Source organism: Pelophylax lessonae, assembly GCF_965119305.1.
Source record: "Pelophylax lessonae genome assembly, chromosome: 11".
Taxonomy (NCBI): domain Eukaryota; kingdom Metazoa; phylum Chordata; class Amphibia; order Anura; family Ranidae; genus Pelophylax; species Pelophylax lessonae.
Window position 1 is genome coordinate 52,678,478 of NC_138778.1, and position 25,820 is coordinate 52,704,297.

Genomic DNA, 25,820 nt, shown 5'->3' on the forward strand with positions numbered 1-25,820 from the left:
TGAAGGTTTGAAGGCAATACTAGGCTAGGCTAACTATAGCTGAACTTCGGCCAAATCAAATTTTGTCCATTTGCACTGTAAAAATAAATGAATGTTAATAAAGTGTGTAATGTGTGGCCACTGCTGTGTTTTGGAATACTCCTACTTTTATTCCCCTTGTACAGCAAGCAACAAATGCCCAGGAATTAAACTCACAATTCTGGCTGGAGTACACAGATCACAGCAGGTCATTCGTTCTCTAGCGCGCCCATTAAGAAATCTTCTTGCATTCTTTTCAGTGAATGCAAGGCATTCTGTGATTGGAGAAGGTGCTGATGAATGGCACAATCTCCCCTCCCATCACAGAACTCCTTGCATTCATTAAAAAGAAAGCAAGGCGCTTTCTGAATAGACGAGCTGCAGAATAAATGACCTGCTGTGATCTGTGTACTCCAGCTGGAGTTGTTTATTTCAGCACCAGACTCTGACTATACTGTATAGGGGAAATGAAAGCACAAATATTGCATAACGCAGTGGCCACACGTTGCATGCGCTTCGTTTATCATTTATAATGGGTTTTTTATTTTTACAGTTCAGCTAGCAAAAAAAAATTGTTTTTGGCCAGAGTTCAGATTTAAATATTTTCTAATAGGCTTCCCCTGTGCTTAAAGAAGTTTAAACAAAACTGTTCTTGCTGCAACACTCTTTCTGCTTTCTCTAGCACTGTCCCTCGTAGACTTACCGCTCTATGATGCAGTGCCGGTTGTGATGCTGCTCTGTGCCATGTCATGGACCTACTTCTATGGGGGTAGAGAAAAGAATTGGGAGGGTGCTCCAAGGAGAGGTAGGATGGTGAAGGTTAGAACTGAACTTGAACCCTTCCCCGCCCAGTCCCAGCATCTCTTTTACAGGGTCTTTACATCCAAGGGGCAGAAAGGACTGTCTGATCATGTGACCACTGTGATTGGCTGTCACAGTGGTCACCTCCTGCTCCCGATCAATGCTAGAGGCTCGAAGCTGTTTGACAGCTCTGTCACTGTGCTTTTAGCACAAAAACCTTGGTCCATGGGCACATATGTGCGGCGCGTGGCTGTTTACACCCAACCGTCTTTGCTGCCGCACGTGTTATGTTGGCGGCAAGAGGTTATATTTTAAAGTTTTGAGAAACAAATCCTGATTTAAAGTATAAATAATGGCAGAACTTTTTTTTTCTTTGTAGTTTTGGATAGGGCAGAGAGGGAGTGTTTTTTTTATTGCAGTCTGTGCCCCCAATAAAGAGATTTACCCTCTCTATTTGTCCCGTTTATCATGATAAGTGAAAGTAAAAGAAATTCCACATTTTGGCTTGCTCCAGAAAAGTAATAGAGGGGGAAATCTTCCAATGGGGACACTAGTTCTGGTGACCTGGGGGTCCCCAAGGAATTGCCTTCATTTACAAGGATTTCTTCTCACTTCTGTTTTGGTTATAGGACAGGAAGTGAAGGGCAATCTCCACAATGGGACAAAGATGGTGAAAAGAAAAAATCTGAAAGGGGTTATAACTAGGGATCGACCGATTATCAGGAAAGCCAATACATCGAGGGCCGATCTGCACTTTCCCCGATATATCGGAATCGGCCCCTGAGGTTACCGATATTGCCGATATTTCGGGAAAGTACTGTACCGGAGTGATGCCTGCAGCTAGAGGCATCACCCCGGTACCGGCATCCATAGCCGACGGTCGGCTGTCTTATAATGAAAACCGATGCGGCTGAGAAGCCGCTCGGCTGTCATTTCAAGGAGCGGGAGGGGATGCCCCCTCCCGTCACCTTCCGTGGCTCGCCCGGGTCTCCTACCGGGTCTCCTACCTGCACGGCCGCCAAAGAGAATACCCGATCAAAGCCGCATTCGGCTCTGATCGGGTCTCCATGTAAAAACCCGGAAGTGATGTCATGACATCACTTCCGCGTACTGGCGGCAGATCCAAAAAAATAAAAGCATTCAAAACAGCCAAGTTTGGCTGTTTTGAATGCTTTTAAGTGCAGAGGAGGGTTTTAGGGAATTTTAGACCCCCAAATCCCTCCACAACAGTACCTGTCAAGTGTAAAAATAAAAAAATAAAACATTTTTTTTAAATGTACAAAAATATCGACTGATACCGATATTCAATGGCCAAAATATCGGTATCGGCAACGAAAATCCGATATCGGTCGATCTCTAGTTATAACACTTCCTTACTCTACCCAAAATGAAAAAAAAAATGTTGCTTATAGTTCTACTTTAAACAATTAGTGAAGTGAAGATTAAAGGGTAAGTCCACTTTCATAGGGAAAAAAATTGGCTAATAAAAAAAATAAACCAGAGTATAAAATTATGACGCACATTTCATATTGTAATTGAATGTTATTAAAATAACCTTTCCTTTTCAATCTTCAGCACAGTAATTTTCTGTAAAATGCAATGCATTATAGTAACCTTGAGTTGTTCTGTACACAGATGGTGTACAGAACGCCCCCCAGAAATGTCGTTTCCTGCTTGTGTGATTGGCTCACTGATTTTCCCAGAAGTCTGCATACGATATAAGTCCGATTTCAGGCATCCCCTGCAGCAAATGTCATTTTTTGGTGAGATACTCCCAATAGATAAGCACGTTCAAATGGATCTAGACCCTGCAATTTCCCTCAGGCTGGGTTCACATTAATGTGCATTGGATGTAGGTTTCCCCGCATTCCAATTGGAATGACAGGAGAGTGTGACCTGCTCCCAATAGAGCCTGTTCACAAACTTCGGGGGCACTGGATAAAGGCTCCCGTGTGTCTTCTGGTCCATTTTCAGGTCTGAATTCTGCAAACATTCGGACCTGATTCACTCCTGAAACATAGAACAGGGGCACCCCAGACCCCCTGCTGTGAGCAACGACCGCAGCTAGTGTGAACCCGGCCTCAATAGAGCCTTGCAGGTGCAGCAGCTGACTGATAATTCTAGAGAGACTCACATTAGATTTATTGAACACATGGACACAAGCAAACCTCTACTGTATGTCTTCAGAATAACAAAAGGTAGGAATCTGCAACAGAGTTTGTTAAAATCCTTGCAATGTGCATTGATCACCCAGACGGGAATATTTTTTTTTTTTTCCAAGAGTGGAGTTACTCTTTAAGCTCCACCTCCTTTTAATGCTAAGCACCACCTCCACTATTTGGTGGTATGCAGAGCTTCTGGCATTTTAAGTGTTCAATAACAGGGACCTGCATTTAAGCACTGTGGTTAACAAAAAAAAAAATGTTTAGGCCAGGTCAAGTTCACTTTAAAACCTAACCTCCGGACATAAGCCTAACTGTAATTTAACCCAAACGCCAAAACCTGAACTGTCAGCTTGTTGCAGCACTGAATTCATAGTGTCCATAACTCCTTCCAGGCTTACTGTAATACATTCCTTTGCAGAGCTGCATTCTGATCCAGGCTGAAGTTCCAAAACCTCTCCACACCCCTCTATCTATAGGCAGACATGCAGTCTGCTATCATGTAGCTATTTGTTCGGGTTTTTCGCATACCCATGATCTCCAAATCAAATTACCGCACCAGGGGCCTGCCGTAGCCTTTACTATATGGAGCTCCAAATGTCTGTGTGTAGACTGGTGGACAACTGCAATTTGACTCCATCCATTTGCTTTACAAATGTAGCACACCATTTGCTTATGGTGCAAAGTTACTCAGTGTTAAAGGGGTCAACTGCTTTTTGTAAGGCAAATCGAGCATTTAAAGGGAAAGTGTGGTATTTATTTTTATATTGTGTGGTTTTCCTTAATAATTTTTTAACATATAATTGCTGAAAGCGGAATAAAAATTACCAAAAATACTCACATCCATAGGCATGCGCACTATGTGCGTTGCAGATTCCCCCTTCCCTGCGGTGCTGCTGGCTTCCCCCCTCTCTCCCCGGCTGATGCAGAGGATTTTTCATGATGGAAAGCAGGGGAAGGGGCTAGTTAATAGTTTTTCAAATGAACACAGTGAACACACTCGCTCACTGTATCCATTCATAACTGAAGCCTAGTAAACTGTGTATATTATGCTTCAGTTTGCAAATGAGCAGGAAGCCACTTAACACAGAGTACTTCCCATTCACTCACTGTCCCATGCAGCCTCAGCTGCAGAGAAAGGCATGTGTGTTTGATCTTTGGGGTGCACACCCTAATGTAATCGGCTGGGCACACCTATGCTCACCTCCACTTTTCAGTGATGCAGCAGTTACATCCCTCACGGTCCGCTGTTCTCTTCTCCCTGGGTACTGGGTTTTTGGCCTCTTTATCAGCTGGTGGGGGACGATGTCATCCCTTGTATGCGCGCAGGGGTCATTCCCGCAGAGATGCCCATGCAGAGCTCAGTGTTCATACAATAGAATACTTTGGGCTGGCAGGTAAGTGTGTGTTATTGCAGAATAGACACAGCATGTCTCAACTGTAATAAAAAAAGTGCCTGTTTGCAGTTTTTGACAAGTTTAGGGTCGTGTGGCAATCGCTGCAAGAGATGTTTGCTTGCACTTCTTCTGAATGACAGCCCAAACACAGGGCAATTCCCCCGCCCCCCCCCCCCCGTGTGACAGATCACACTAATCGTGGCAAATGTGCCTTCAAAGAAGTATAGCCAAAGACTTTTTGGCTATACTTCTCCCATGGATCACTGGAGTGCAGTTAGTTCTGCACTCCCATGTCCTCTTCTTCAGCCAACAGTGGGCTAAAGCCTGCTGTCAGCTGACACCACAAATCCGGGCCAGGCTCCCGACCACATGGTTGGGATCCACCCAGAAACCTGGACCGGTGGGTTCAGTGAGAAGCTGAACCAGCTGCTCCCACCCCCTCCACAGCCTATCGCTCCTGTGAGCGCTGGAGGGGCAGAGCAGAGAGCCAGTGATTGACAGTCACTGGCTCCCTGCAGGCGATGTTTGATCACTCAGTTCTCAGTCTTAGAGGTGGGGAGGGACAGCTGCAGATGGGTTTGGTGCTGGAGCCATCTAGGTAAGTGTGATTTTTTTTTTTTTTTTATAACCCCATTCTTTTCTTTAAAATATCACGTGAAGGTTGTCACCCAATAATGAGCAGGAGCTTCTATTGATTGACAAACTGGCATTGAGCAGACCATTGAACTGAATGGACTGCCCTGTGCGTGACATGCGAAATCGCATGAAAATCGCCAACACGAGTTCCCACTATGCAAAATGTGAATGGGTTACTTCAAATTTTCACAATGTATATCTCTAAGTCAGCTGACAAATTGATTCTGTCACTGTGGCTGATATTGTCTTTCCCCTCACCTCCTGTTCTGTAAAACTTTGGCTTTCCCATTATTTGCTGTTCCTGTGACACCAGGAGTAATAGAGGTCAGATACAGATGGCAAAAAAAAGATTCCTGAAGGGTTCGAACGGCTCTGTACTTCATCCAAAATAAAGAAAAAAGTTTGTTTTGATGACTTTTAAAAGGATACACCACTGATCTAAACCCAACCCCAACAATCTTATATTCTTTTTACATGTTAAAATAAAGGGGATTGAAATTCCTCTTAAAATAATATCCATTGATCCTGACATGAAGGTCCCTGTTCAAGCATTTCGTTTTCTAGGGTGCTCTATCCCTGTTCCCTAAGTGTGTCACAAGATTTCTCACTCTGTCACAAAGGTCTCTGGTGTAGACCAAGTGGCCATGACTTGATACGTTACTCCGTTGTCCCCAGCAGGAAGCCCATTTTGAGCAGTTTTTTGCAGTTACACACTTTGGGAGTGTCTCTCCTTGCCCCCCCCCCCCCTTATGATTCTTTTTGCCAGCCTCCATGTCATTTCAGGTTACTGTAGTGACATGAAGGTCCATGGAAAGAACCAGTGAGCACCTCATAAGACCAGGAAAATGGGCCCGCCAGCAGATTTCAATTCCCTAGTAGACTTCAGGTAATGTTTTTTGAATGGAGGGGCATTTTGGTGGCACGACTCTGGCAAAGGTAAGCTGGGCCCCTTTTTACATGGGTACCTTCCCTTCCATCTCAAAGGGGGATCCTAGACTGATCCCTTGCTGAGTTGTGTCCTGTTCTGGTTTTCTCTAAATCTTGTGATAGAGAAAAAAAGAGACCCATGTAGTCCCTGTTGCAACTGTGTCTATTCTGATTTTTACTCCCCCCCCCCCCCCCCCCCCCATGGGTGGCTGAATGTAAGCTGATGTGTGTCGACCTACAGTATATCTGCCTACGTCAGATCAGTAAAAATGATCAGTAAAAAAGGATCTGGACACAAACTTAATTTGGTTGATTTGCTAAAGGAAAGTAGACTGTGCACATTGCAATTGCATTTGCACTCATTTCCCCTAGACCTTAGTAAATGTCTTCAAGGTCTGCTGAATTTCATCATCCAATCATGGGCAAGTAGAAATGCTGTGTGTTTTTTTTTATTTTGTTTTTTTTTTTTTGTTTTTTTAATTAGTTTCCATGCACCTGATTGGGTATTCTTTACTAAGTGAAACTTCCCACATTCACTAAGCTCTGGGGGAAATTATTGCAACTGCACCTGCAAAGGTGAAAGGTCTATTTGTTTTTAGTGAATCTTAAAACGATAGAACCTGAACGGACCTGGATGTGGGCAGATATAGGTGGATGCTACAGTCCACCCATATGGATATACTGCAGTCATATTTCAAAAAGGACTTCAGGAACCCCAACATAAGAGGCTTTAGTCTCTACTTATGCAGGAGTGCCGTATCAAGATTTCGGCATTACTTTAAATTGCACAATGTCTCGCATATAGATTTTGTATGTTAATCCTTTCTAAACCTCAATTCTACCTATACACGGCTCTAACCAGCCTATATATGGACAGTTTTCCACCAACCTCTAACATTTGCCTTGTAGCGTATTGACTGTTAGGTTTATTGCCGACAGATGTCAAAGCCTCATTATTATTAAACAATGCAGAACTGTGTAAATTTAGCAAGATCATGTAACGAAGAGTTAGAGACCTCCCTACAGAAATAGACTTAAAAAAAAGTTATAAATCCTTTGAACCACCATGCCAGATGGTTTTAGCGTTAAATACTTTGCAATGCTAAATGAACATCTAATCCCACATCTAAAACCATCGTATCATAATATTTTTACATATGGCTGTTCTCCCGAAGATTTTAATAAAGCCAAAATTTTACATCCCGGTATTTTTTTATTATTCACTGAGGCGAGATCCAGATGATGGCGTTGTATATTGCATATAATTTCTACGTTTTCTTTGGCATGCTTTACAAGTCTTGACCAGGAACTAACCACATAAAATATTTCTTGAAATAATAGACCGCAGAGCTGTCTAATTTGACGTTGACATGAGGTTAGCATATATAATTGTAAAATTATGTTTGTAGATATTTAAATCTTTAAAAAACTATTCCTAAAACAGCATAAAGTAATACTGCTTTGGCAGTTGCTGCCTCTCCTAGTACAGCAAACCTCCCCTTTTTTTAGAAATTTAATTTTTTTTTTTTTTTTACTATTTTAAGAACTAGGGGCACATTCACAGCTATGTTTGCATTAATGCTCATTTTTACTGTGCATTACATAAAGAAACCCTTTTTACTTGATGGGCCCTTAACTGGTCTCAATGCATGAAAAACTTGCTTGCTTTATGGGTAGTGTTTTGTGGTGTGTTGATCAACAGATGTGTTTTTATATTGTATATGTACTTTGTGGTCTATTCAGGATAAATAGCAGAATAAATAGCAACTCACAATAATTCACATATACTGTTTCGAGTAGTGTGCATATGTTACCGGTAGCATGCATCGTAACCAACGTTGTGTGTTCCTGTGCATAGGAAAGGAACCTAAAATCTGCAATTGCTTCCACACTTAGCTGAAGCCTTCAAACACCCAAAAGCCCTAGGACAGCCTTATTCAACCTCTAATCACAGAGGAACCCTTGAAAATGTTCCGTTCTCACAGAACCCCTGCTAAAATTAATTAATCTTGGGTCAGTTGTAAGAATGGTAATTGGCAATAAAGGCCTGCACACCACTATTATCTACACTATTAAGCAAACAATGGGTTTTACGGTGCTTAAAGTGGAACTTCACCCAAAAGGGTAAGTTCTGCTGGTTTTTCTCTTCCCACCCCCCCCCCCTTTAACATATGGTATTCAGTTTTTTTGGGGGGAGCCAGTACCTGGTTTTGACAGTTACCTGCTCCAACTTCCGCCTGGATCTAATACCTAGGCAATCCAAGCGGACGTTCACCCCCCCTCCTCACTGGCATCCTTCAGGGACAAATCACAGGTCTCAGAAGACCAATAACAAAGCGCAGCTGCTCTTGCACATGCACAGTGAAATGCCACCTGAAAAGCCGCAAGGCTTCACAGCCGGTTTCCCTTAGTTAAGATACCGGCTCTAGGGACCTGAAGCCCAGTGAAGAACTGGCTCAAGCGTGTGACCCCTGGACAGGTAAATGTCCTTCTATTGAAAGCCAGCAGCAACAGTATTTGTATCTGCTGATTGTTAATTTTTTGGTGGGAGAAGCTCCTCTTTAAACCCCTGCACAGTTTATCCATCATTTAGTATATTTTTTTAAATATATAACGTAACCACACCACACAACAAATATGCTTTAGCAATAAAGTTGTAATAGGCATATTCATAATTATACAGTAGGCAAAAATATCTGTCAAATCACATCAAGCATAATACAGCATAGGAATTGGCTCCACTGCTAATTCCAACCAACAAAAATACATGCATGTATTTAGGTACAATGAGCATCCCTTCAGTTCTAAAGCATCTGAAGTTCAGAAATGCATACAGGAATTGAGTCCCCATAATGGAATGAGAAGGATAGCTAAGCCAGACCCTGGTGAAAAGAGAGAGGACATGGAAAAACCCAATGTTTTTGGGGTGTAAGAACCCCCTTTCTCAAGAATTATTGGGAAGATTGGCCTTTACCATTGGTGGTCAGAAGGAAGAATGCCTCCCTTACGTGGGCGGTCATTGAGAAGAATGTCCTCCTTTACAGTGGTGGTCAGAATGACACCCTTTACTGATAGCTAAAAAGCTCATTTGTGTCATATGGCTTCCTCTGCAAAGTGGTATTGGACCCAGAAATATCTATGCATTTTCAGATGGATGGTAAATTAGCCACAGTTTAAGGAACCCATAGCAACCTCTTGAGAAACCTTAGTTGCGTGAGACCCCTTTCCCGATTGGCTGAAAATAGAAGCGAGCTTACTGGCCATTGCCCAGGAAGAGGGAGGAGACGGCTGGCCGGAGGAGAATCACAGCCACTCAGCCATCCGGGAAGGAGGTAAGAATGCTGGCTGTCCGTCCCACGGGGGATGTGGGTTTTGCCGCCCCCCCCAAATTATCATGCACCAGCCGCCACTGCCCTCCACCATTCATATGCACTCACCAGATGCTGGAATGAAACAAGCCCTGTGACATTGTCATTCAGAATGCTGTAAGCATGGCCTGCTATAGCGGTCTCACTGTCGCTAATCATACGATATGTGCTGCATAAAATAGCTCACCAGCGGGAGCCAAAATGAATCTAATATATTGTAGTATTTAATAAATATTAAAAAACTTGGCCATAAACTCGCATGAAAGACCGGCGCTCCTGCCACGAGGACACGGCGGCCAAGTCGTCAGCGTGTAGGTCCCTCCCGACGCATTTTGTGCTCAAACACGTCATAGGATTCTGCCTATCCTTAAAAACCTGACACCTTGATCATTTTTTGAGGTTTTTGAATTCCCTTGTGCAATGGCGACCTAATTATTGTTTTTTTTTTTTTTTAAAGTCTTTTCTCAACACATGCCCCATAGGGGTGACATCACTGCTCCCTGTATACAACTATACATTTTCCAAAAAAATGTATTTTTAAGTATGAAGCCTAAAATCCCCAGCAAAAATATATTTTATATTTGCCCACTGTGTGGAAAGATGGATTACATTTTGTGTCTGTCTGATTTCTGTAAGTGTAGGGTCATATCACACAAGTAACTCTGTAGTTGAGATTTGTAACGGCTGCAAATTCCTCAGCTTGTTTCAATGGCATTAGTTAGCTGGATACACAGTTGCTGCTGTAGCTGATTACAGTGCTTCCCTAGGCAGTCACAAATCGCTGGTGTGTCAAGGTCATTAGCAGCTGCATTGCTGAACATGAGTAACTTCTGAAAGTGATAAATATGTAGCTTTAAAGTGGATCTAAACCCAAAATCAAAAATCTAATATATTCCAGTCTACCATTCCTAAGATGTGGCTGTGATTATTATTACTGTTTATTCCGCCAGTGACGCATTTCCGATCTTAGGGTAAAAAAACATTGATTCACCATACATAATTGAGACAGCATTAACAGAACGGGACTATGGAAACCTCCCTCTCTCCTCTTCTCTTAAACATAGGTGGGGCTGTGTAGTCCTAAAATCAATGCTAACTGCTAATAATGTAGCACAGGACGTTATCAGCAGACAAGATTTCTGCCGATAATAACTGGTATTTTAGCAAACATATTTAACTAAACACTTTCAAATGTATATTGACTTGTATATTTAAAGCGGCGCTCCAACCGAAAGGGGAAGTTCTGCTTTAAGGCCTCCTCCCTGGCTCCTGTTTGTGAAATTAAGCTTTTGGTGGGGGGCAGCAGGTACCCCGGATTACCCACTCCCGCTTCCGCTCAGATCACCTTAGGGAATCGCAAGCAGAAGTCCCCCGTCCCCCCCCTTCTGAAGTCTTCTGGGACACGTCAGGTCCCAGAAGACTTCAGGACCAGCAACAGAGTGCAGCGCTGCTCGCACATGCGCAATGGGCACCCGGCTGTAAAGCCACAAGCAGTCACAGCTGGGTGATCATAGTAAAGATGCCAGTGAGGGAGGACACAGGGAAAACACAGCTGGGGTGAGAACGCCCCCCGTAAATGTCCTTTTCTGCTTGTGTGATTGGCTCACCAATTTTCCCAGAAATCTGCCCAAGATACAAGTCAAATTTTAGGCATCCCCTGCAACAAAACTTTCATTTTTGGTGAGCTTCTCCCAATAGGGAATCGCGTCTAAAGGGATGCAAGCCCAGCAGCTTTCCTCATTAGAGTCCTGCAGGTGCACAGCTGATTGATCATTTTGAAACCACTCCTATTAGATTCACTTTCCCACATGAAAACAGACAAACACAGAGGGATTTCTTCAAAATAATAAAAGGTAGGAATCTACAGCAAAGTTTGTTAAAATCCTTGAAATGTACAGAGATCACCCAGAGGGGAATGTTTTTTTTTTCTCAACAAAGGTGGAGTTGGGCTTTAAGAGACTGGAGCTCATCTTAGAGAGACCAATAAAGAGCAAACCAAGACAGTTCATTGTAAGATTGTAAGTGGTAAAGTAGAACTAAACCGCCATCTGCAAGCGAGGGAGCCCTTGCTGAAATGTGCATCATGGCCGCCTCATCTCAGTGTTTACCCTCCTCCACAGGGACATGCGGTGAGGTCAGCGGCTTGTGAGGCACTGGCTAATATCAGCGCCAGATACACACAGACTACATATTCACAAGTTACGTATTTGATTCTTATTATGTAGTCGATTTGCAGTTCTACTAGTTATACTCGTTTAACAAAAATATTTACAAACGCTGTCTCTTTAAGATGTTTTTCAGTCACCCTTTTTTTTGATGCTGTAAACAATATTACTAGCAAAGATGAAGATTATAGAAAAAATAAAACTCTGTCTATCTAATGTCTCTTTATTTTCTGAAGCCAGAAAAATAACAGTATTATTCCGTAATAAACAAGTAAACTCAGGGTTCAGGGTCATTTACTAAAAGGTAAAATGCGGGAGAAAACAGTAAAACGGTGAAACAGTCCAACTAAAAAAATATACCGTATTGCCGGCGTATAAAACGACTCCCCTCATTATCAAGTTAAAACATAGGTTTTGGGCTATACTCGCCTTATAAGACTACCCCCCCTTCTGTATCATGACGGAGTATAAAATGTGAGGCCTACTTTACATGGCCCAAAACAAACGTCCCTATTAATCTATCAACCCGCTGAATGTGTGGTAATAATGTATGTACCGTAGCGGAGGAAAAAAGGTGAGGCCTACTTTACATGGCCCAAAACAAACCTACCTATTAATCTCCAAGCTGGGTAAGTACACAGGGTGTACTGCTCGGATTGGCTAAATCAGAGAGGCAGGCTAATGTTACTTTCTCTGACTCCGAGCTGGCTTTGTATTTATTAATAGAATACATCGCTCACCATGATAAACTCGATATACCGTATGCAACCGAAGCTACGGTACATACCGGTACAGTATTACCGCACATCCAGCACGTTGAGATTAATAGGTACGTTTGTTTTGGGCCATGTAAAGTATGGTAGTCCTCACATTTTTTTACTCCTCTACGGTACATACATTATTACTGCACATCCAGCGGGTTGAGAGATTATTAGGGATGCATGGGCATCCGCAGGTAGGGGCAAGGGGGGGGGACTAATGCCCCTCCCCTGGAATCTCAACTTCCCCTTTCAAGTGGTTGTTAAGCCACCTTATACCATCCGAGGGCTGCGGATGACGGAGGAACATAAACTGACCACAGTGTCAGGGCTCAGCAGCCATGGTATACCGTGGTCAGTTTACAGAGGGGAGGACATAGCCAGGCAGGATCAGCCAGGTGATGGAAGGGGCCAAATTACGCAGCAAAGCACTGTGCTATAGAACATTCTTTAAGGGAACAGGATCTTTTTTTTTTAGGTTAACAAATGCTTTAAAAATAAATACTGCTGTTTTCTCTTTAAAATTAAATACTCAAAATTAGTATAATGACTAAGCCCCTCCCCTTCACATTGTTGAAAGGGGGCGAGCATGGGTGACCTTAAAATGATGCCCTCCCCTGAAAAAAGTTCTGCGGACGCCCATGTAGGGATGTTTGTTTTGGGCCATGTAAAGTACGGTAGTCTTCACATTTTTTTACGCCGCTACGGTACATATATTATTACCGCACATCCAGCGGGTTGAGAGCTTATTAGGGACGTTCATTTTGGGCCTCACATTTTATGCTCCGCATATAAGGCGACCCCCCCCCCCCCCCTATTTTAGTGGGATGTTTTTAAGGTTAAAATATTGTCTTCTACAACAGCAAATATGGTAGAATGTTTGGGGGGTTCTAAATAATTTTCAAGCAAAAAATTAAAATATTTACATGTAGCATCAGAATTGGCCTGGGTGGCAAGTGGTTAATTGCCGTAAGTAATATACACATAATTATTATACAGTATATGGTTTATAGGGTAATTTACTATATTTTAAAAAACTGTACTCAAGCAGGTGGCTTAACCATTTCAGCTGCTGAAGGTTTTACCCCCCCCCCCCTTCCTGACCAAGCCATTTTATGCAATACGGCACTGCGTTGCTTTTACTGAAAATTGCTCCATCGTGTGACGCTGTACCTGAATAAAATTGATCTATTTTTTTCCCCACAAATAGAGCTTTCTTTTGGTGGTATTTGATCACCTGTGCGTTTTTTTTTTTTTTTTTTTTTTGAGCTAGAAACAAAAAATGGACCACAATTTTGCAAAAAAACAAACCAATATTTTTTACTTTGCTATAAAACACATCCAATAAAAACAAAAATGTAAATATCATTTCATCAGTGTAGGTCAATATGTATTCTGCTACATATTTTTGGTGAAAAACATTCTTAAACATAGGATGCTAATGGACCAGGCTACACATTACTTGGAATTGTTGTCACACAGATCTTTGACTTCAAATTATTTTTCCTTTGCAACAGAAATACCAGGCTACAGATTATAGACCTCTCACTGTTGGGAGTATCTACTTCTACATATCATTGGTATAAAATCGCTTGCCTGTGACATGGACAAAAATGGCATAAAATAGGGGAAATTTGGTGATTTTTCTTCCTTGCTATTTTACTATGGCATATGACATGAAGAGGTTTTTGTCTCTGGAGAGGCTTTTTCTGTAGACCCTGAGTGAAGTCTAGCTAATGGTTAACTTGAGGGCAAACTCAGCCCTTGGACTGGAATATGAGCACAGACCGAGTTTCGGCAGGTGGGACAGACCATGCTGGGAGTTCAAGGTGCAGTGGACAAACTTTAACAGCAGCAGCTGTTTACTTTTAGCAAGCCCATCTAGGAAAACAATGTAAAAGGCTTGCTGCGCTGACACCGCTCTGCTTGCCACAACCGCCGCCAGCGTCCTGTTTCCAAAACAAACTATAGTGGTATGTAATGGCAAAATAGCAAATAGAATTGTCTGGGTCTTAAAATAACAAAATGGCATGACCCCATTCTAATTTCAGGAAAAGCTCAGCCGGTGTGTGGAAAAAATGCTTCTTGTTTACTGGTGACCACATGTATTTAACTGGCAGTGGCATAGCACATTTAAAAGAGTGTGTATGTATGTGTGTGTGTGTGTGTGTGTGTGTGTGTGTGTGTATGTATGTATGTATGTGTGTGTATATATATATATATATATATATATATATATATATATATATATATATATATATATATATATATATATATATATATATATATATTATAATATAATATAATTTTTTTTATTTTTTTTAAAATCCCAATTCTCTAGCTGGATGCAGCATCGGTTCAATGCTGCATCTGCCCCCCGCCGACTCTTAACACTGAGAACCGAGCGATCAAACGCCGCAGATTTCTCGGTACTCACAGCTCCGAGAGCAGAGAGCTGGTGACTGTAAGTCACTGGCTCTCCGCCCTGCCCCTGGGGGTAGGAACGGCCAGCTCAGCCTCTTAGTGACTCCCTGAGTGAATGAGCCGAGTGCTGGTCCAGGCATTTGGGCGGATTCCGACCATATGGTTGCTATCTTTCTCGAGCCTGGACCAGCTCTGTGATCTCGGCTAACAGCGGCCTTCAGCCCGCTGTCTGTTGAAACGGGTCACAGGAGTGCAGAATGAACTGCACACCTGGGATCCACAGGAGAAGTACAGCCAAACAATCTTTGGCTGTAGTCGTCCTTTTTACATATGTAAAACCTGAAGGTTTTACCTCCCTGATGATCAGGCCATTTTTTGTGATCCGACACTGCGTTACTTTGACAATTGCGTGGCCGTGCGACGCTGTACCCAAAAACCATTTATTTCCTTTTTTTCCCCACAGATAGAGCTTTTATTTTTTGCGCTATAAACTAAAAAAAAGACAATTCTGAAAAAAAAAAAAATATTTTTTTTTTTTACTTTCTGCTATAAAACATTCCCAATAAAAAAAAAATAAAAATAAAACACTTCTTCACATTAAATCTCATTTGCCAAGTAGTTGCCCACTCTGTTATTTTGTTCAGGTCATTCTGTAAGATTTCTGCATCATGATGTGACGTTATTGCCCTGCTTAATTTTGCGTCATCTGCAAAAACTGAGATTGAGCTAATGATCCCAATGAATGCTATTTATGAATAAATTGAACAAAATTGGTCCCAGGGCCTTGGGGGACCCCACTTATCACTCCAGACCAGTCTGTGTACGCGCTATTTATTACCACCCTTTGGACACGCCCCTTTAACCAGTTTTCTATCCAAGAGAAAACCTTGTGGTCTAAGCCTGCAGACCTTTTTTGTAAACAAATCGTTTGTGGGGGACTGTATCGAATGCCTTAGCAAAATTCAGATACACCCCATCCACAGGTCTCCCCCTATCTAGCTCACAGCTCATCTCCTCTTAAAATGTTAACAGATTGGTCTGACAAGAACGTCCTTTTGAAAACCCGTGCTGTTTACTGCTGATGATACTGTTGACTTTAGCAAATTCTTGTATATAGTCCCTTATCATCCCTTCCAGTAATTTACATACTGTTGATGTCAGGCTGACCGGCCTATAATTTCCCGGGATATGCCTCTGCCCTTTTTTTGAATATTGGTATAACGTTAGCTTTCCTCCAGTCACCTGGTACAGTTTCTGTCAAAATACTATCTGCAAAGATCAGGAACAGTGGTATACATATAACCATACTGAGTTCTTTGAGTACTCTCGGATGCATGCCACCTGGTTCTGGTGATTTATTTGTGTTATTGTTATCAAGCCTTTTCATGATTTCCCCCTCTGTGAGCCATAGCGGCATGTCATGTGAAGTACTGCTAACTATACAGTCCTGGTCAGTATACCCCTCCTTTTCCTGAGTAAAGACTGAGGAGAAGAAAGCATTTAGCACGGTTGCCTTCTCTGTGTGCTCTGTAACCATCCTCCCATCATCGTTAATTATATGTGCAATATGCTCTGACCTCGTTTTTTTTGCTATTGATATATTTAAAAAATTTCTTTGGGTTCCTTTTACTTTCCTCTGCTATATGTCTCTCGAAGTCGATTTTAGCCTTCTTGATTACATATTTACATTTCTTATTCGATTCCTTGTATTGGTGGAAAGCCGATAAAGTCCCCTCTGATTTATGTCTCTTAAAGGCCATTTTTTTCCCTAATAATTTCTTTTACATTAAGGTTTAGCCACCCTGGTTTGGCCTTGGCTCTTCTAAATTTATTTCCCATCAGAATGCACTGTGAGATGCTTTTGTTTAATATGTTCCTAAAGCATTCCCATTGTTCCTCCATGGTCAGTGTTCCTAGGGTTTGGTCGCAGTTTATTTTCTCTATTATTGAGCACAGTATAAGTAAGTCTGCCCTTCTGAAGTTTAGGGTTCTTATATTCCCCTCTTATCTTGCTATCCTGTGATTTACATTAAATGTGATCATCCTGTGATCGCTAGAACCCAAGTTGTTCCGGACTGGTTAAATGCTAAAGTATGAAAAAATACCTGCTGATGTGCCTGAAAACTAAGGGGCCTCTAAATTCTTATTTAAGCTGACAACATAGTGTTTTTGCTGAACTGAAATTCTAAGCTGTGTCATTGGCCCCACCAGAATACGAACACCTCTCTATATAACCTAATTTCCAAAAATTAAAAATATACCTACCTGATTTACTTCTATATTCCTTCCCACTGCTAGACTGGTCTGTAGCATCTTCTCCACCACGCTCCAGCGGTCTAAGATCCTGGCATCATCAAGACCAAAGCAAGGTCCACAGCCCTGCAATGGAAGTGTTGACTCTGAGGGATAGTACATCACTGGAGGGTAGGGGAGTGCCATCTGCTAGAGCACAGCTCCACTACAAGGGATCATTGTAAATTTTCCTAGAGTTGGGCTTCAAAGTAGAAGACTTCTATAGCCAAATCTGGTCAGGGCAAATACCAACACTGCTTGCCATCGCAGTGCAATGGAGACCCTGTTGCTGTCAGGAAGTTGGATGCTCACTGGATTTCTGTACTTGCAGCATTTCCAAAGACATAAAACATGGGTAGATATGTATTCTAGAGATAAACCTGTATTCTAGAGATAAACTTGAAAGTTTTTCTTTTTTGCTTTGCCTGATTATGCACTTTAACAAAGTGTAGGGCTAAAGTGTATGGTTTGAGGGAAGCTCATGGCTGTTTCCTGTTCTGGTCTGGTCTACAAGCTTAGATGTGACCACATTTCTTTTGTACTTTCTGACCTTGTTTCGACGTGGTGAAATTGCTTAGATTTGTGGCTTTATAACACCAGTTTTGTAGCTTAGGCACATTTTAGTGACCTCACCAGTAGCTTATGAGCTCAGGTAAAACCTATTCTTTTCAGACAGGCACACATCCTCATATTCTTAACCTTGTGTTGTACTACCTAAAACTATGACTTAACCATCCAAATATCAATTTATTGGCTTCTGGACTTGCAGTGTCTACTAGCAAACTTTGAGGACCTAAAGATCTATATCTCTCTATCCAGATATTAAAGAAATTGTGTAAGAGTCAATGGCCAAAAAAAAAAGGAATTCTCCAATATGTCATAAACTCTGCTACTGAGTAGTATCTCATTGGCTAGTCCAAAATCTCTCAACTTTTTTTACGCCAGAAGGACCCTTAAAGTTTTCATGTCTCGGGAATCCTTACTAAAAGCAATTAATCACAAATCAGTGAGTCAAATACCCCTTAATTGGTGGTTAGTGTGAAGAATACCACCCTTACAGTGGTAGTCAGAATACCATTCTTCTTGGTAGATAAAAAGATAAATGGTGTCATGCCCTGGCCTTAGAACTCCTTTACACCTGTGGAGGAATACTAGGGTTCCAAAGAACCCTAGTTGAAAATGGGTGCTCTAGACAAAGAGGTGGCTTTTTTTTTTATTACTTTTAATTTACGTTTTAACGTTGCCATTGAACAATAGGGAAACTTGGTAGCATCCTGCAAGACAGAAAGAGAAGCTAACAGAGGTTTTGGGGTTTATGCATTCGAAAATATGTGAAGTCTTATTGCCATGTTAAAACACCTCCTATGAAGTGTGGTTCTACTCTTGATTTATGAGATCCCATAGATTAGGACCACACTTTGCAGAGGTGTCTTTAAGTGGTATTGTGGTTTCACATAAATTTGCTACCACAAGCTCTGTTTTTAATCTGCTGTTTATTGCCCCAACTGCATTTTCCTTTCCTGTGTTAGACTGGGCAGCTGATTTTTTTTTTTTTTTTTGGTTTGTTACATTCAAATATAGCAAAATCAGGGCAGGAAAATAAATTATGCTGGTTTTTTGCAACAAAAAAAAAAGACCAAACAATAAGTGATCACAAAAGATATTCAGTTTTCTTTAACCACTTAAGCCCCGGAAGATTTTACCCCCTTCCTGGCCAGGGGGTATTTTGCGATTCGGCACTGCGTGACTTTAATGGACAATTGTGCGGTTGTGCGATGCTGTATCTAAACAAATTTGGCGTCCTTTTTTTCCCACAAACAGAGCTTTCTTTTGGTGGTATTTGATCACCTGTGCAATTTTTTGATCACGCGCTATAAACAAAAGAGCGTAAATTTTGCAAAAATAGCAATATTTTTCACATTTTTTTATATGAAATTCCCCCCCAAAAAAATGTAAAAATCTACATTTTTTAACATTTTCGGCCAATTTGTTTTATGCTACCTAGGTTTGGTAAAAAAAATCGCAAAAAGCGTATTTTGATTGGTTTGCGCAAAAGTTATCGCGTTTACTAACATAGGGAAAGATTTTTGTCATTTTTGTTTTTTTTTTTTAACGCGTAATGGCGGCGATCTGCAACTTTTTTTGCGGTACTGCGACATTGTGGTGGACAGATCGGACCCTTGACTGACATTTTTGCCACTTTTGGGGTTACCAGTGACATTTCTACAGTAATCAGTGCTATACATATGCACTGTTACTGTAAAAATACACTGGCAGTGAAGGGGTAAACTTTTTTTGAAAGGGAGGGGCTATGTGTGTCCCTAGGGGCGTGCTTTCTACTGTGATTGGCTGTGGCTTCAGATGTATGAAGAGTGATCAATGGTTCTACATAGTAGAACCGTATGATCATCCTTCATACACAGGGGAGAGTTTACACAAGCCGCCTGACTTTCTCCCTCTCCCCCGCCGATCGCAGAGTGACCGGCGGACATCGGGTCCGCCGGTCACACGCGCGGGGGGGTCCGTGACCACGCGGGAGCGGGAGCGCGCCTCCGGCGGCGCGTGCTCACTCCCTAGACCCTCACAAGCTAGTGACGTAGCCCTACGTCACTTTGCCTGTGAGGGGCTGACCGCCGACGTAGATAGTCGTGCCGCGGTCGGCAAGTGGTTAAAAATTTGGAATGACCACTTAGATTGCTGGTTGCTGTAAGGTTGTAATGGTGTACAATTGAAACCTGTGGCTTTGTGTAACTAAAAGGCAGGCTTAATGTACCCACTGGTTTGTATACAATTTTTGGGCATTTTTTTTTTTGCCTTTTGCCAAGCCACCCCAGAGTTGTTCTAAGCAGCTTATGTCAACAGGGGAGCAAGCAATCATGTAGGATCTCATTGGTCAATGTATAACTTCACAGTACAATGTACTGCTAGGAATGCCAGCACCACACTGTAATTTCCTTTTAGAAGAATTCCTGCATCAAAAGCAGTCCAGTTAAGACTATTTCTTTTTTTAATATTGAAAACCTTTCTTAAAAGAGAATTGCTTTTTATAGCATGTTGCTGACATTTTATATGTGGCTGTACCAAGCGCTGTCGATTTGCTTTATCTTGGACTACTGCTCAGAGCGCGTAGAGAGCAGCTTCTAGGGTTTGAGATCAGTTGTTGGTTTCCATTACCTTACAGCTGTTTAGACAGGCATACTGGGCAGGACCTAATAAATGGACTTTCCCCAATAATGCCTCAAGTGCTGGAGAATCTCTGTATATTTCCTATAAGTAAGTGAATGAGGGATTGGGAGAAGCAGGCTTCCCATAATCCCATAATTGGCAAATGGAACTGCTAATGAGTCCATTGCACGTGAAATGGTTGACCAAATGGATCTGCAATATCTGGTGAGAAAATGCTCACTAACGTCTGTTCTGAGTATCCTACTCTACAAATATGGCACTGTGAAGTGTCTCCTGCATACCCTCCCACCACCTTTTACCTAATCCAGGTGTTGGTTCCTCAAGGAACACATCCTGTTCTGTCCATCCATAGCAATACAAAGACTTGCACTCTTATGCCTCGTTTCCACTGAGCGGATCGGTTCGGGTCTGTACGGTACGCTAATTTGAGTGTTTCCATTATGAAAGTGGCCCATACAACCGAACCAAACCGCACCATTCCTGGTCCTGCTTCAGATGTAGGGCCATAGGAAATGGTACGGTATGGTTAGGGTGGAGCTACTGGCATCACACGATAGATTCCACTGATTGGCGGACAGGAAAACTTCAATGCTCATTTCAAATGAAAGAGCAAAACAAACACCTCATTTGGTGTAAATGCCACATGGTCCCTGGTGGCTCGACTTGCAGTGGAAACGCTCACCTGAATAGACCGAACCATTCTAACCCTTCCAAACTGTACCGACCCGAACCGTTCCGCTCTTAGGCATTAGTGTATTAACTACATCTCAAAGTAAATGCACATCCCCTGGCACTTGTGTGACATCATGGGGAAAGTCCTGAAGTTTTAACTTTTGAGACGTATCTGATAAACACTGTTCTCAGTATCCACAAAATCCAGTTTGGATGACCTAAGCTTGTTTGAAAAATGGGAGCAGTTAATTGTGCAATTATAATTTTTTAAATTTTTGACCACAAATAAGGTAAAAATTCCTTCTTCCATCTAGAAGTATCTTTGAAGTTTAGTAGTAGAATATTGAACTAGAACGAATCTCCTACTAACTCTTTTTAATTTCTCTTGCAGCTCAGACTGGGTGGAGATCCTCGAGCCGCGCTCTCGTGAGCGTATGTATGTGAACTTGATCACTGGAGAATGTGGTTGGGAGCCTCCCCTAGATGTCAACGTCCGCCAGTGCGATGAGAACCAGTGGTGGGAGCTGTATGACCAGCAAAGCAACCGCTTCTACTATTACAATGCCCTGAGTAACCAAACAGTTTGGCATCGCCCACCTCAGTGTGACATCGTACCCCTGGCTAAATTACAAGCCATGAAACGCACTTCTCAGTCCAGCCTTATTTTTCGTGCCAATCAAGATCGGATGTCTCATAGGGGCAGCACGAGTAGTGATGGAGCCAGCATTCCCGTTGAGGTCCTCATGCTCCAAGACCCGGAATATGGGAAGGATGGAAGTAAGAGAAGAGGAGACAGTATGGACAGCAGAAAGGATTCTGGAAGGTGAGCCATTCTACAGGTTTACTATGTTTGTGGTTTGCATGCAATAACAGCCGGTTGGAGGCCAGTTTAGAATTCACATCCTGCTAAAAACTTCCTTTTTTTTTTTTTGGATAGTTTTCGGAAAGGTTAATACTTGTGTTTAAAGTTCAAAGTCCCGGTTCACACTACCGCGACTTGTCAGGCGACTTGGCCGCCTGACAAGTCGCGGTCCATTCAGTGCAATGGGAACCGTTCTAATAGGAGCGACTCAAGTCGCTCTGACTTAGAAAATAGTTCCTGCACTACTTCAGAGCAACATCGGAGCGACTTGCATTGACTTCCATTATGTGAAGTCGGTGCACGCGACTTCACTAGTAGCCCCCGAAGTCGGATCGCCATAGTGTGAACCGACACTAAAAGATTTGTTTTTTCTTTTTTTCTAATATTAAACATTTCATTCTTGCCTGCTCTAAGCACTACTGATCCTCCTCTTCTCGGAATCCCTACCGACACCCCTGGCTCCTCCCCCTTATCAAGTGCCCTTGCTAAAGGGGCATTTGTGTGGGCTTGATCCCAAGCAGCACTGTGTGTTCATTAAGCCCCCCCCCCTCTGCCCTCACTGGCTGTGATTGACAGCAGCAGGGGCCAATGGCTCTCGCGACTGCTTCGATCTCTAGTGAGGAGAGAGCCGCTGCTCTCGAGCACATCGCTGAATCAAGTTTTTAATCTGGTAAGCATATGGGGGTCAAGCTGCACACAGGTTTTTTTTACCTTAATGCAAGGAATTCATTAAGATAAAAAACCTTCTATGTTTAGAACCACTTAAAAGTTTTATATAAAAGGCAGTTCTTTTTTTAAAAAAAGAAAAGCAAACCTGTCGTACTTACCTGCTCTGTGCCATGGTTTTCAACAGAGCAGCCCCGACACTCCTCTTCTCAGATCCCCCACCAGTGCTCCTGGTCCCTCCCTCAAGTGCCCTCACAGTAAGCCACTGCCCTGTCTATCCTTTCACACACACACACACAGTATGACTCTGCCCCGCCCCAACTCTCTCCTCATTGGATCATTGGCTGTGATTGACAGTAGCAGGAGCCATTGTCTCAGACAATGAGGGATAGATGCTGCCCTTGTGCACATTGCTGAATCGAGAGGGAGCTCATGTGAATATTAGGGGAGCTCAGGTAAGTATTGAGGGGGTGGGGGGGGGGGCTGCACACAGGGTTTTTTTCATTTCATGCATAGAAAGCATGAAGGTAAAAAAACCTTAACTTTTACGTTTTTTTTTTGCTCTCTGTGGCCCTGTTTGTAGATTTCACCTCCATTAGGCTGGCCATATGTTAGTAGATTTACAAAGAAAACAGTCTTACAAAAATGTTCATCAGTTTATTCACTGACTTGACAAATGTCATTCAAAAGTGCTTCAAAATTGAATTTGCGTTTAATCAATTTTAGAATAAATGTTATTTCCTGAACAAAAAGCACATCCGCTATTAAAGATCTGTTAGTTTGAGAGGAAAAAAAAATTTCATCCTGCTTCTTTGAATTTCTTTGTCGCCATGGTCCTAAATGAAAATTGATTTGACCATATTATTGAATTTGCAATAGAATGAACATTCCTGAAACAAACCTTTTTTTTTCAAAATTAAAATTCTTCTAGTGTATGGCCAGTTTTACTTATATAGCTTGAGACGGCAGGAGAAGTAATGATGGGGGCAGATGTCATTGGGACATGAAGAGACAGGTGGTAGTAGTAATAATCTGACAGAGGCCTTGCCTGTTTACAGAAAATGGTAATATGGTTGCAGTTAGCATCCCCACTGGAGAGATTTCTTATCAATCCCTGCTTCAACCAGACGTAATAGAACATTTTTCAAAGGAGCCACAGATTGCAAAAAAAAAAAACCTAATTGGTTCAATTCTTTCCTGCTCTGCCCAAAAATAAAAAGAAAGTTTTGCCTGAATTGTGGTTAAAAGGACGGCTTCAAACCACTACCACATCAATTGCAGAACCACATGATGGGGTCCTGTTCCTTTTAGGGAATTTCCAAAATGTGGAATAACCCACTAATGGGGAAGTCCCAGCTGTGAGGCAGTGAAACCTTTTTGTTATGGCCTTGTAGTGGGCTAAACAAATAAATATTGGGGAATACACTCACCAGAATCTTTTTTTAGGTGAGCTTTGCTAGTACCGGGTTGGCCCCCCTTTTGCCTTCAGAACTGCCTTCATTTTTCATCGCATAGATTCAACAAGGTGTTGGAAACATTCTTTAGAGATTTTGGCACATATTGACATGATAGCATCACGCAGTTGCTGCAGATTAATTGTCGGCTGCATATCCATGATGTGAACATCTTGTACCACCACATCCCAAAGGTGCTCTTTTGGGTTGAGATCTGGTGACTGTGGAGGCCATTGGAGTACAGTGACCTCATTGTCATGTTCAAGAAACCAGTGGTGAGATGATTTGAGCTTTGTGACATTGTACATTATTCTGCTGGAAGGAGCAATCAGAAGATGGGTACACTGTAGTCATAAAGGGATGGACATGGTCAGCAACAATACTCAGGTAGGCCGTGGTGTCTGTGTGGCCTACCATCTGAATGTTGCAGCTGAAATTGAGACAACTCAGACAAGGCAACGTTTTTCCAATCTTCTATTGTTCAGTTTCGGTGTGCCAATGCGAATTGTAGCCTCGGTTTCCTGTTCTTAGCTGGCAGGAGTGGCACCCAGTGTGGTCTTCTGCGGCTGTAGCCTATCTCCTTCAAGTTTCGATGTGTTGTGCATTCAGAGATGGTATTCTGCATACCTTGGTTGTAACGTGTGGTTATTTGAGTTACTGTTGCCTATCTAGCCTCTCGAACCAGTCTGCCCATTCTGACATCAACAAGACATTTTCCTCCCCACAACTTCCGCTTACTGAATATTTTGACTTTTTCGGACCATTCTCTGTAAACCAGAGAGATGGTTGTGCATGAAAATCCCAGTGGATCAGCAATTTTTGAAATACTCAGACCAGCCCATCTGACACCAACAACAATGGCATGTTCAAAGTCACTTCTATCCCCTTTCTTCCCCATTCTGATACTCACTTTGAGCTTCAGCAAGTCGTCTTCACCACATCTAGATGCCAAAGGATCCTTTCACACTGGCTTTTTGCCCGATGGACTCTGTTTTGGTCAGTGGGGGATCGATCCGCCGCTCTCCGCTGAGCAGGCGGATGACCAGTTCATCTCCGCTCTCTGTGCGGAGACAGATCCCCGCTCTTGTCTATGGGAGATCAGATGAAAACGGACCGCCTCCAGACAGATGGGGAAATAGGGTTTCCATCCGCCTGGGTTTTCACGGACTGGATTCGATAGCAGTGGGTGTCAGCGGACATGTCACCGCTGTCATCCGCTGCCCCGTAGGGGTGCATGAAGCATCCGATCAGGTCCTCCTGAAAAACTGACAGCCGGACCTGATCGGAAAGCCCTTGCGAAAGGGGCCTAAATTGCTAATCAGCCATGTGATTGGCGGATTAGCAGTTGGTGTTACCACACAATTAAACAGGTTTACTCAGGGTTGGCCCTACCATGGGTCTTGCTGGATCCATTGGACCCAGGCAGAACTTGGGGAAGGGCAGCAGATTGACTCCCAAGACTTTTTTTCCAGCAGTTTTGTGTCTCATCAGTTTGCGGCACATTACAGGCGGCATTTACCCATCTCCTACTGCCCCCCCCTTAGTGCAAACTGATGAGTATGAGGAAGCCGAGCGTCCCCTCCGGGGAACATCCATCATGTGATCATGATATGCGCAATGACGTCGGACATCAGCGCACTCCATCTCTCGCAGGGCAGGCTGGATCTTCTTGGGCGGTGGGCACAGCAGACATAGGAGTGACAGGAGGACTAACAGACAGCGGGTGTTTGGTGGACCGGTCCGGTGGTGAGTTATGGAAGAAGATAACAGTAAATCTAATATTTTCGAAATGTTTATATAAAATAATGGATGTGGGGTCCTTTTTAGTGGGCGTGATTTTTTTTTTTTTTGTGTGTGTGTGTGTGTGTGGGGGGGGGGGGGGGTCAGCATTTCATTCTTGGATCTAGGCAGCACAATGTCTTGGGCCAGCCATGGGTATACTTAAAGCAGTAGTATACTCCGCTTTTTAACTTTTACCTACAGGTAGGCCTATAATAAGGTTTACCTGTAGGTAAAATTAATATCTCCTAAA

General features: G+C 42.7%; 1 protein-coding gene across 2 annotated transcripts in view; it reads left to right on the top strand.

Moving 5' to 3' along the window:
- LOC309566765 (rho GTPase-activating protein 39-like) overlaps window positions 1-25,820 on the top strand; it is a 175,281-nt gene that overhangs the window by 43,199 nt on the left and 106,262 nt on the right. For both annotated transcript variants that reach the window (XM_082272059.1, XM_082272060.1), the window contains exon 2: window positions 21,198-21,629. In XM_082272059.1, coding sequence (XP_082128185.1) covers window positions 21,198-21,629 — 432 coding nt within the window. The remainder of the gene's footprint in view (window positions 1-21,197; window positions 21,630-25,820) is intronic.